At 53.3% G+C, this 12014-nt stretch overlaps 1 protein-coding gene across 4 annotated transcripts in view; it reads right to left on the reverse strand.

Annotated features, from left to right (window-relative positions):
* Nucleotides 1-52: 52 nt before the first annotated feature.
* Nucleotides 53-12014, reverse strand: part of CHAF1A (chromatin assembly factor 1 subunit A) — a 28130-nt gene continuing 16168 nt past the window's right edge. For 2 of the 4 annotated variants that reach the window (XM_072787743.1, XM_072787746.1), the window contains exons 8-15: nt 10788-11014; nt 10053-10221; nt 9819-9899; nt 8905-8997; nt 7583-7835; nt 6391-6881; nt 1143-1239; nt 53-532 (exon numbers count right to left, since the gene is read on the reverse strand). In XM_072787743.1, the coding sequence (XP_072643844.1) occupies nt 432-532; nt 1143-1239; nt 6391-6881; nt 7583-7835; nt 8905-8997; nt 9819-9899; nt 10053-10221; nt 10788-11014 (1512 nt within the window). In that variant the 3' untranslated portion in view covers nt 53-431. The remainder of the gene's footprint in view (nt 533-1142; nt 1240-6390; nt 6882-7582; nt 7836-8904; nt 8998-9818; nt 9900-10052; nt 10222-10787; nt 11015-12014) is intronic. The other 2 variants (XM_072787744.1, XM_072787745.1) reach the window with 2 other exon arrangements.

Here is a 12014-nt window from a genome sequence, read left to right on the forward strand (position 1 = left end):
AACGTACCCACTCTCAAGAAACGACATTAGAAAAGACAACAGATGCACCGGGTCAGGGCTGGACAGTAAGTTTATACACACCCACATCAGGTCTAGAGCCGCAGGGGGCTCCAACTCATTTACAAGCATATCATCAGAGCACCTGCTTGGGGGCCCGCAGGCGCAACCGGGCTGTCCCCGCACAGGTCCTCACATCGCAATAATGCTTTATTAAAAGGAAGATTAATATGCAGCTTTGGGGGGGGGAAATTTTTACAAGTATTAAAAGGAACAAATCAAACATCCTATATAAAACTTTCCAGACCTCCAGGGAGGTCTGCGAAGCAGGACAAAGTGCTCTTTACACAGGACTCATAGGACTTTCAAGTATCCAAGAGGCGTTTGTGAATGCCCTAACCATTCTACATACATACACCGGGACAGCGGGGCACTCAGCAGGGGCCGAGCGAGCTGGCAGGCAGGGGGCTCTCACTGGTGTCCATTCCCACGGACCCCCCAGCTCCAGAAGTGGTTCCACATGGGGCCTGGGCCTCTGCAAGGTAAGAGAGGGAGGGGGCTTTAGCTGGCTGCACCCCCAGACCTGGTAGGGGCCTAAGTCCCTGCCCCCACATCTCCCCCTTCCGACAGCTACTTGCTCCCGGCCCTCAGACCCTGTCCCCTCCTGAGCTCACTTGGGAAGAGCCAAATGCTGGCCCCCCTCACCACCCACTCCGCTTCCCTCCCCCTCCTTCAGGTCTCCCTGAGGCCCATCTACAGTCGAGGCCACTCCAGGATTGTACCGCTCCCCTCCCAGGACTCAGCCCATGGGTTGGCACTGCAGGTGCAGCCCTGCGGGGTCTCTGGGAGGCCTCCGGAACGGCGCCACGCTGTGGTCAGCGCCCAGCTGCCGGCGTTACCATACCTATTTCTGCTATGGCTACCGCAGTAATCCTGGGGTGCACACGGCAGCTTTCAGACAAGTCAGATCTTGCAGACCCTGGACCAGATACCCCTGCCTACACCTGGCCAGCCCGCACAGCGCCTCCTGAGGTCTCTTGACTCAGCCCCTCAGTTTACAGACAGGTGGTGTATGGGAATGAGAGGGCGTGCATTCTTCCTTTCCTGCCAGGCTGGTGAAAGAGGAGTGTGGGGGCCCTTCTCACCCCCAACATCCGAGATGTCCAGGATCACAGAGTCGCCGTCCTCCTCTTCCTCCTCCTCCGTGTCTGCCTGGAAGCCATCCAGGTCCCCAGCTCCAACCTGGACAGACAAGGGTGCACCGGCCATGAGCAGCAGCAGACGGGCCGCCGGGGCCCCGCACCACCGCTACCCGTTCCGACAAGTTTAAGGTGTCTGCTTGAGAGCCGGTGAGCAAAGGAGCCCTGTGCGGGGAGAGAAGGTTCCCTCAAAGGGCCTCATTCAGATCTCTGAAAATGACCACCAGCCGTATTTACATTACAAAAATGATTTGCCAACTGTTCCTGAATCAGCAATCTGGGTTTCTGGTTTGGTCTGAAAGAGACAGTGATAAAGGACCCACTTTCTCTTGAAATAAACGGCAGAGAGCTCAGCCCACCAGCGTCTCCTTCTCTGCCCAGGGGCTCAGTCCCTCCGCCCGGCGCCCAACAACTCTCCTGCTTAGACCACTTTGGCCTGGGACGACACCCCCTGAGCCACCGCGGGCCGAGGGCAGGCGGGGCCTCCACTGAGCGCAGAATTTCCACCGACTTTGCTGAGCCGCTTTTGCTGGCTTTCAGCAGAGGGGACAGAAAGCGTGGAAAGGAGGACCAGTGTTAAACCCCGACCACCCCTACAAGCACCCCTGCTCTGTAACTGAACGAAGAGCTGACAGAGGCAGAGATGGGCTTATTCAAAAGGAGGGCTATTTCTCAAAAACACTCCTGGAACCAATCCCTCTGCTACAGAAACCTGCATTTTCCTGGAAAACGGGGGACAGCACAGGACCCTCCGATGTGCAGACCGCTGCCCTGGCGCAGCCCCACGGACCCAACCACAGTCCCCAGAGCAAGCAGCGCTGTCACAGGCAGGATGCCAAGGGCACCTTCCAACCTCCTGTTTCAAAAGAATCCACTGGCTAAGAACACAGCCCGGCTCTCAACTCTGCTGATCGGGAGGTACTTGGTTGTGTCTGTCAAGGAAAAGGAACAGACCAGATGTACTCAGCTCTCCCCGCTCATGGGCCCTGCAGACAGGACACGCACGTGCAGAGGAACAAGGCTTTCCCTGCAGTCCTCATCCGCAGCCCTCCAGGCACAGGACAGGCACTCAGCCCCCACCGGGAGTCCAGGGGACATCCTGAGTGCCCCTCGGCTGCCACTACTGCCAGCAGGGGCCAACGGCGTTTAGTCACGATAAAGAAATTAATTCCGTGACACCTCTTCAGGGTCATTTTGATCCCAGTTGGTTTTTGACCTAAAGGGAAAATTGGGCTCTCCCCATCTTAGAAAATTGAGGCCCAGAGCCTGAGTCACCCTGGGCCACACGAGACTTCTGGCAGCTGAACTGGTGCCACGCCGCAGCCCTGTTTATCTTACTGATCGTAACACCTTGTGAACACACGGAGTGTTGGGACTACTGTGAGTTCAAAAAGATTTTAAAATTCCCACCAAAAAAAACCAAACAAACAAACAAACAAAAAACCCCCCACAAAAAAACAGAATTTAAATAAAAATTTGGAGAAAAATTTAAATTCCCACAAATTAAAAAAGCCCAACCCAATCTAAAATATCTGTGCAGGGGCACCCCGGGTGGCTCAGCGGTTTAGCGCCTGCCTTCAGCCCAGGGCCTGATCCTGGAGACCCGGGATCGAGTCCCACGTCGGGCTCCCTGCATGGAGCCTGCTTCTCCCTCTGCCTGTGTCTCTGCCTCTCTCTCTCTGTCTCTCATGAATAAATAAAAAATATTTAAAATATCCGTGCACTTTTATATGTACCCCCAGGGGTACAGAAGCATTGAGTCGCGGCTTTGCTGAAACACAAGTGGAAGCACTCCATACGCTCCCGGGCCGCCAATCTTACCTTCTAGAAGTTTACCTGTGTCTTCTGCTTTTCTATGGGTGCTGTGCAGTGGGGGGAGCCCTGCTTCATGCATGCCCCAAAGCCATTCTCCCACCTCATCCTTCTAAAACAGACCTGGAATTTTGTGCATGGCTGCTGGCCAGTCTCATTACCCAGCCTCTCCTGTAGCCGGGGAGGCTGTGCCAATGGATTCTGGCCAGACTCAGGTGGAAGACTGCTGGGGAGGGTTTCCCTTTACAGCTAAATAGAAAGTCTCTGCTGCCTTGATCCTGCTGGTTGGAGGTGCGACAGCCATTTGTGACCACGATGACAAAGGCCACACACCAAGGAGGGAGTGGGACACGGGGGGCGCCTGTCATGGCAGCTCAGGACCCCTTGTTGCTGAGACAAACCCCCATGTGTTGAAGCTGTGATGTCAGGGCCTCTTACCAGCGGCCCAACACCAGGGACCACTATGCAGAGCAGGAGCGACACTAACTGAACATCCCCAGAAGACAGTCTCAGGGCTTCCCTCCTTGCAAGGCACACACTGTATTACCCACCCCACCCCCGCCCCGCTGCAGCCTGGGCCCATTACATGAGATTTCCTAAAGGGCTTTTGTTATTATTTTTAAACCTTTATTTTAGAGAGAAAGAATGCTCATGTTTGTGAACAAGCAAGCGGAGGGACAGAGGAAGTGGGAAAGGAGAATCTCCAGCAGACTCCCCTCTAAGTGCAGAGCCTGATGGGAGGGCTCAACCTCACAAACCCCGAGATCACGACCTGAGCTGGACGCCTAACCGATTGGGCCACCCAGGCTCCCCTCTGAGGGGCTTTTATGATGCAGACGTCAGGGGTGCCTGGGTGGTTCATTTGGCAAAACGTCTGCCTTCAGCTCAGGTTGTGATCTCAGGGTCCTGGGATGGAGCTCCGTGTCTGGCTCCGTGCTCAGCAGGGAGTCTGCTGGAAATTCTCCTCTTCCTCTGCCCCTTACCCAGCTTGTGCTCTCATTCTCTAAAATAAACTTTTAAAAATAAAGTAAAATAAAACGCAGACTTCGGGTTCCTCACTCAAACCTACTGAAATAGAATCACCAGGTCCAGCATGCCCACTCTCTGGGTGGTCCTTCTGCCCAGAGTGTTTTAAAATGCCGGGTACAGCAGGTAAGCCCCACGGGGTTGCCTACAGCATGGTTGCTTGCTGTGTGGCCCTCCGAGGAGCCCCCAACACTGCTAAGCCTCCCCAAGGCCCCACGGGTGTGCAGAGGGAGCACAGGGCTATTCAGGCGTGTATCGTCAGATGAAACCTATTTCACAGATCCCCAGACACACACTTTCTCATGCATCCACCTGTCACCTGGGCAGGCACTGTCACCAGGCTAGTTTAACTGGGAGTTTTTTCTTTTCTGGTGGCTCTGCAAGATAACAAAGCATCTTACCAACAAAATGTACAGACTCACATAAAGCACCCAGCACAGTACACGGCATTTGAAGAAACATGTAATAGTGGCTAAAACCACTGTCCTCCATGCAAGCACAGGTCAGGCAGGAACACAAGAGAGGACCACCCCAGGGGTAGGGGGGAGCCGCGGTGGAGCTCAGGATGCAGCCATGACTGTCACATGAGAACATGTGGGACTCCACAGCCACAGACACAGCGGGGTCCCAAGAGAGGGCTGCGGGGCAGATGCCTGCAGATGCCTGCATGTGCCGCACACGTAAAGGGACAAACCAGGTTGCTTTTCAGCTCAGCTATTTTCAAGCTGGGGTTCCCACCGCTGGTTTCAACTGGAGACGGCCACACTCGGGGTCCCTCTAAGACTGTTGGGGTAACAATAATACGGCCCATGGAAAGGTTCTCCCACTCAAACGCAGCTTGAGCGCCTAAGAGATCTAACACAGCCCGTCACCTGGGCTGAGGCTCAGGGAAATTAGTATGTGCCCGTCTGAGGCCCCAACTCCTCACCCAGGAGGCTCCCCATGAGGCAAGGTACAAGCTGTGTCCACAGGCGGGCTGGAGCCCTGTACCCGGCCGTGTACTCAGGCCAGGGACAGTCACAGTTTAAGAGGCATGTTTACAACGTATCCAAAGAATCATCCACATGTGGGCAGCAGGGAAAAGGCCGGGCCTCATTCCAGGAGCAATTTCTCTGCCTCCCTGTTCTGACAGCCACTTTATTTTCTAAGCTGAATGGGGACTCATGTCACAGAAGCAGCGAGCAGGAGCTGGGGGGCGAGAGGGCGTCACCACCCAGCCTCCGGGATGTAGCTTATGCAGCTCCCCAAGCCATAGTTCCCCCACCACCACCAAAAAGAGGGCACTGGACATAGCCGGAGAACCAGCTCTTAAAAGACGCCTTCATCTCAATCTCCTCATAAAATCCAGTCTCTCAAAGTCTGTAAGTCCGCAAGATGCCTAACACGACCCAGGGCTCACTATGCAAAATAGGTTTCCAGTAAGAAGCGACGCGTGAAAGAAAAGAAACTCATCGTAATTCTATCCCAGTGAGAAAAAAAAAAAAAAAATATATATATATATACCAACATCAGCGAAGGCTGTGGCTGGGGGCCCCCGCCCCTCTGAGCACGCAGCCGGCACTGGAGACTGCGCAGCACAGTCACCCCCAGGCCCCGATGCCCCGCTCCTTGCACTTGCTCCCGTGAGCGCGGCCCATCTGTGATTAGGCAGCTGTTTGTGTGACAACTTCCTGTCTGTGCTCCTGTTAGATGGGTTCTGCTTGTCACTGTGCATACAAGGTCTAGCAGAGGCCCTGGTGTAGCATAAATGCTACATCACTAGGGTAAGTGAACTAAACAAAAACATAAAAAAAAATGTAAAAAGTAACTACACGGGACACTGGTAGGGGCTGAAAAGAAATGAGCCACCAGGCCAGGCAAAGACATGGAGAACCTTCCAGGCAATCCCTGAGTGAGAGAAGCCAGCCTGAGAAGGCCACATGCCATGTGGTTGCAAGTCTGGCAAAGACAGAACCACAGAGACAGTAAGTGGATGAGTCTGGAGGGAGGGACGAGGCGAGGACAAAGAGCACAGGGGATATGTAAGTCAGTGAAGCTCTGTAGGAGCCACAGGGGTGGACACACGGCATCACACAGTCGTCTGAACCCATAGAACGTAGAGCACCAAGGGTGACCCCGACCATCAACTGGGGACTCTGGGTGCAATGACAGGTGGATTATGACAAACACACAGCTCTGGGGCCGTGTTGATAGAGGGGGAAGCCGTGCACGCAGGGGCTGGGCAAACGTGGGAAATTGCTACACTTTCTGCTCACTTTTGCTATGAATCTAAAACTGCTCTAAAAAATATAAACTTTATTGAAGTTTAAAATAAGCCCCTGTGGGGGAGCCGCCCCCACCCCACCCCACCCCTCACCTGCCCGTCGTGCCTGCGCTTCTTCATGAACTGCGTGATGCACATGCTGCCCGCTGACTTCCGCTTCAGCGAGACGGGCGTCCCCTGGCTGGGTCCTGTGGCGGGGACGCTGCCACTGTCCTCCCTGGTGGCCGAGGGCACCATGGTGATGTAACTCCACTGGCACGGCACAGGCAGGTGCTCCTGATCAAAGCTCTTCAGCACCTGGGGGTGGACGTACCAGCACATCCTGAAATCAGGCCTCTTCTCATATACTGAGTTCTCAGAAATTATCCGCTTGAGCCTGGCCTTGGAGGGAACAGTGGCGTCCTCGCTGGTGGTGGGGGTCTGTGGGCGGGAAGAGCCGGGGCTGGCCGGGCTGGCAGAGCTGCTGTCAGGACTGCCTGTGTCCTTGCCGAGCAGCCCCCGGCGGCAGCACTCCTGGAACTCTCGGATGATCACTTTGCTTCCGTTCACATTCCCGTGCAGCAGTGGGAGCAGCTGGGCCAAGACTGGCGGGGAAGACACAGAGAGAGACAGAGCAAACATTGCACAAGGCTCCCTGGTCTGTCACCAAGGTCAGAGACGTGGTCAGCTTTGGGGTGGCTGCAGGAGGCCAGGAAGCCCAACCTTCTCCAGGCGGGATTTCTCTGGATAAACTAGCACGCCTTACGGTGTGTGTTTATTTCTCCCTAGTCGGGATCACCACACTCTCCTTCTGAGCCACTGGGCCTCTCCGGCTTTGAAGAGCAAGGAGGCACAGTCCTTAGCGATGTGTGTGACCTCGGGCGGGCCAGGCACTCTGGGGAAGCGTGTTAAGTAAAGGAGTACCCAGACTGCTGTTGTAGTGAAGAACGAACAGATGTGCTCAGCAGGCACTGGCTTTTGTTGTTTGTTCACAGGACTTCTAAGTTTTTGTTTTTGTTTTTTTTTTTTAATTTTTATTTTTATTTATGATAGTCACACACAGAGAGAGAGAGAGGCAGACACAGGCAGAGGGAGAAGCAGGCTCCATGCACCGGGAGCCCGACGTGGGATTCGATCCTGGGTCTTCAGGATCGCGCCCTGGGCCAAAGGCAGGCGCCAAACCGCTGCGCCACCCAGGGATCCCAGGACTTCTAAGTTTTGATCCAGTCACCTAATAAAGTCTCCCTGGGCCTAGGACAGCTAGAAGCCTGGTCCCCTCCCATTCCCACCAAGCACGGACACTCACTCTGCTGGTCTCTCTTCTCGTGTTTGGAGGCCTTGGGTGTCTGCTCCTCCTCGGAGGGGACTGTCTCCAGAAGGCACGCCGTGAACTGCTGCAGCACCTTCAGGTCGGCACCACCATCCTTATTAGCCGCCCAGATGCAGCCGATCTTCACAGGCTGCAGCACACGGAACCTCTTCCCCTTAGCCAAAAACTCGTCCCACTCTTTGGCCTTCAGTTTCTGGCGAACCTTGTGGTTCTCTGGGTCAGCACACTCCTTGCAGGTTGGAGAGCAATGCTTACTCAGGGTGCCCAGGCCCCTGTGCTCTCGCCTCCCGCCTCCCAGACACCAAGAGGAAAGAGCTTGCTCATCCACCATCAGGGCTGCTGCACCCTGCACGTATCAGAGCTCCCATTGTATCCTGCACCCCTCTTCCTAGCATTACCATCTGGGAAACAGCAGTGTTTTCCTAGACTCCATGGAGACAGGCACTTATGCCCTGTGCTGTTTGTTCAGGATGCACCGTCCTCTCTGGCCATGACTGGCAGTCTCAGGTACTCCCTTAACCTCACCAGTAAGCCACTCAAGGCCACTCTGTATTTTCTGGGGAGGGTGTGATGCCAGGGTCATGCAATCAGCAACCCCAAATCCCACGCCCAGTTCACCCTCAGGGCTAGGCCCCTCCCACGCTCCAATACCGCTCTCAAAGACAGAAGACTCATGGGCTCCACAGACACACATATGAGGTATCCCTCCCCCTGCATCTGATTTGGAGAGACAAAACCATTCCCCCAGTCATACTTCCAACATTTCTCCACCACCCAAGCACTGCGACCTGAAAAGCTGTCCGAACCCTAAAACCAGCCTATTGAAAGTTTCACCATCTGGCTGAGTCTGTCTAGAATGTTGGTGGCAAGGGTAGGGGGATGCCTCAAAGGGACATGGGGGAACCATCTGGAGAGATGGGAAGTTCTAGATTTTACTTTTGGTGACAGATTTACAAATGTCAATCATTAAAACTTGCTGTGCTCAATAATTAAGATCTGTATGTTTTCTTATACTTTCATCATGCCTCAACTAAGAAACCATAAAAGGAAAAGGGGGTTTAGCAGTCTGACCCACACACCTCCCAGCCTCTCTGACTCAGCCTTCTGCTCACGCGGTCACCACCCCGGGAGTCTCTCCTACCTCTGCAGATCCCACTACCCTCCCCAGTAAAACTTAAGCCCAGGTCCCTACAACCCCATAGATGACTACTTGTTGGGGTCGCAAACAGGCTAGCAGCCACTAAGCTCAGTCCGGCCGAGCTCTCTCAGGGACAGTCACCTCCAAGCTCATGCCTCACCTCAGTTACTCCCTCGTCCTCAGACAGGTACCCATGGGGCACGAAAAAACCATCATCCTCATCTTCATCCTCTCCTACTTCATCATCATCATCCTCAAAAAAAAAAAAAAAGTTCATAATACATAGCCAACAGACAAAATATGTCTCATTTAAAATGTTAACCTGTGGGGAATCCCTGGATGGCTCAGCGGTTTAGCGCCGCCTTTGGCTCAGGCCCAGGATCGAGTCCTACAACGGGCTCCCTGCATGGGTCCTGCTTCTCCCTCTGCCTATGTCTCTGCCTCTCTGTCTCGTGAATAAATAAAATCTTAAAAAAAAAAAAAAAAAAAAAAGTTAACCTGCAAAAGAAAAAAAAGGTTAACCTGCAAACATCTAAGGAATGAAAAGCCATCTACTGCCTTGGGCATCATTCTTATGGACACCTCAAGGGTTGGGAGAAATCCCATAGATGAATCCCATTATTTGACACTGACATGGGAGTCGGGTCATGGGAACACAGGCAAGCATGCCCCACTTAACAGGGTAGATGCTGCTTGGTCCCACTGCCAAGTGGGTTAGTGTCACCAAATAGGCTTTTCAAGAGAAGTTGAAAACCTAGTTTTTCTTAACTTATTTTTTCAAAAAAAATATTTATTTATTTATTTGAGAGAAAGAGTGGGAGAGGAGAGGGAGGGGCAGAGGGAGAATCTCAAGCAGACTCTGAACTCAGTGCAGAGTCTGCCATGGGACTCCATCTCACAACCTTGAGCCAAAATCAAGAGTTGGACCCTCAACCAACTGAGCCTCCCAGGTAGCCCTGAGATCTGGCTGAAATTTCAGATGACACTGCGGCTCGAAGGCTGGCTGTGAGTGAACTCAACCTAGGGCCTGCCTTGGCCTTCTGGGGGAAACCACAGGTGCAGGTGTGTGCTTACCCCCTCACTGTGGGACAGGGACTCGCCCGGCTCCTCCTCTTCCCACTCCTCGTCACTGTCCACCTCATAGTCCAGGAGCTTCTGAGAAAACAAGGACGCAGGGCGTCATGGTTGTCTTTCAGGGGTGGCAGAGCAGAAAAGCTACAATGCTTATGAAATCCAGGAGACCAGTGCAAAAAAGGCAAAATGAGAAGGAAATGTAGAAAGGCAGGTGAGGCTGGACCACTTGCTCACCCTGTCTTGGGCCCAGGGGTCCCTCGGATGGATGACGGTTGTCTTCTTATTCCACGTTCCCCAGTACGCTGGTCGATGATTCTCAGAAAACTGTAGGAGCTTCATCCTGCCAAACTTCTTCCTCTCAGGAACACCCTCGACCTTGCCGCTCTCCACGATCACCACATCACTGAGGAGGAAACCCAATAATGTGCCTGTTCTACAACCCACCCGCTGACCACCCAGGCTTCCCAAGAAAATAGGCTATCAACATTTTACCATGATGGGTAACCAACCACCTGCTCCCAAGAAAGCTAAGGGACATTTATTCCAGGGACACAGAGCAAGGAGGAAGGAGAAACAAAACTGCCAAGTTGCTGGCTCACAGCATTTACAGAAGTGGGGTCGTGGAGAGTAAGCAGATCAAAGAGAACGGTGAAATGTCCTTCCCAGGAGGCCAGCATGGAAATAAGATCCCCCCTCTGAGAGACCAGGAGGCCAAGCCAAGCAGTCTGCACTCCACAGCAGTGGCTTTTGGCAAAGCCACTGCACATGAGACTTCAGAAGCTCAGGGGAGGCCAAAAAAGCAAGGTCTGAAGGTTCAGGCCTTAGGTCCAGGATGGAAGACAACTAGCCCTTGGCCACGATGAGCCAGCAGCGGGCCTAAACCCAGAACTCTGCCTTGGGCCCTCCAGGACTTTCCAACTGCGCTCTGATTTCACCAACAGGCAAAAGGCTGTCTCCCCACCCACTAACCTGTTATAAATATTCGTGTTTCGATTTGAAACCACGGTGGGTCCGGACCTGAGGGGCTGACGGCCTTTCAGATCTTTCAGGAAGGAGAATTCGCCACTCTGTTGCTGGAGGAGCTGGTCCAACTGATCACAGAGGTCTTGGTCAAAGACAGTCCGAAACCGAGGGGCGAGAACCATGTGCTCTTTAATTTCAAAAGGGGCAAACTTCCCACAAGAGCCAGCCAGGGTCTGAAATGGAGAAGAGGATGTGATAGCATGCTTATGAGAGGGGATGCCCACCACTCAGCAGCCATGAGGGTGTGAGATGCTGGACACAATGGCATGTGCACATTGCTTTTCACATTCATCCAGGTTGCTAAGTCTCAGGAGACACACAAAAGGCTACACCCTCCGTGATGTCATTTATACTAGTTTCTGGAAAAGGCAAAACTACAGGGAGCCAAGTGAGGTGCCAGAAATACTCTAGACCTTGAGTATGGGATGGTGGAGCACGGGGGTGCTGTGGAGTCCATTATCAGAACTCAGCAAACGAGAGAATTTTACGTAAATTATACCTCAAAAAACATGGCTTTTTAAAAAGAAGGGGGTGGGCTGCAATAGAACCTGAATTCCCAGGTGAGGGAACTGAGACCCCGGGGACTGACCGCTTATCCAAAGCCAAACCTTGACAAGATGACTTACAACCCAAGCCCATCTCAACACTGAAAACGGACACATGAACCTGACAGGTCGGTGCCTGTTCCCTAAGAATTAACCGCCACATATTCTGGTGGGTTTAGTTTGCCCATCAAGAGTTGCTTCAGCATCTCCCATGTCTGTCAGTGGATCCCAAAGCTGGGAGAACAGCAGGACTTGGGGAGTCAGGAGGAGAGCCTAGATCTATAAAGCTCAGTATAGGAAAGCCAGCCTCCGACCCCATTGAGGATAGAGCACTATAGCAACAGCCTTCACCATGGCCACACAGCAGGACATCTGGAGGCTGCTGAAAACCTCAATGCCCACACCAGGGATGGGATCCAGGCTCCCTATTTTTGTAAAGCTCCCTGGGGATTCCCAACACAGAGCCAAAGCCAAGAACCACCTCACTAATAAACGGGTGCTGGGATGTCAGGCATCCATCCTAACAGAGTTAGGGCCAAGCCCATATGACCAGGAACTCTGGCTAAGAAACTATACATAAAAAAACAAAGCGGGGGGGATCCCTGGGTGGCTCAGTAGTTTGGCACCT

Source organism: Canis lupus, chromosome 19 (assembly GCF_048164855.1).
Source record: "Canis lupus baileyi chromosome 19, mCanLup2.hap1, whole genome shotgun sequence".
Classification (NCBI taxonomy): domain Eukaryota; kingdom Metazoa; phylum Chordata; class Mammalia; order Carnivora; family Canidae; genus Canis; species Canis lupus.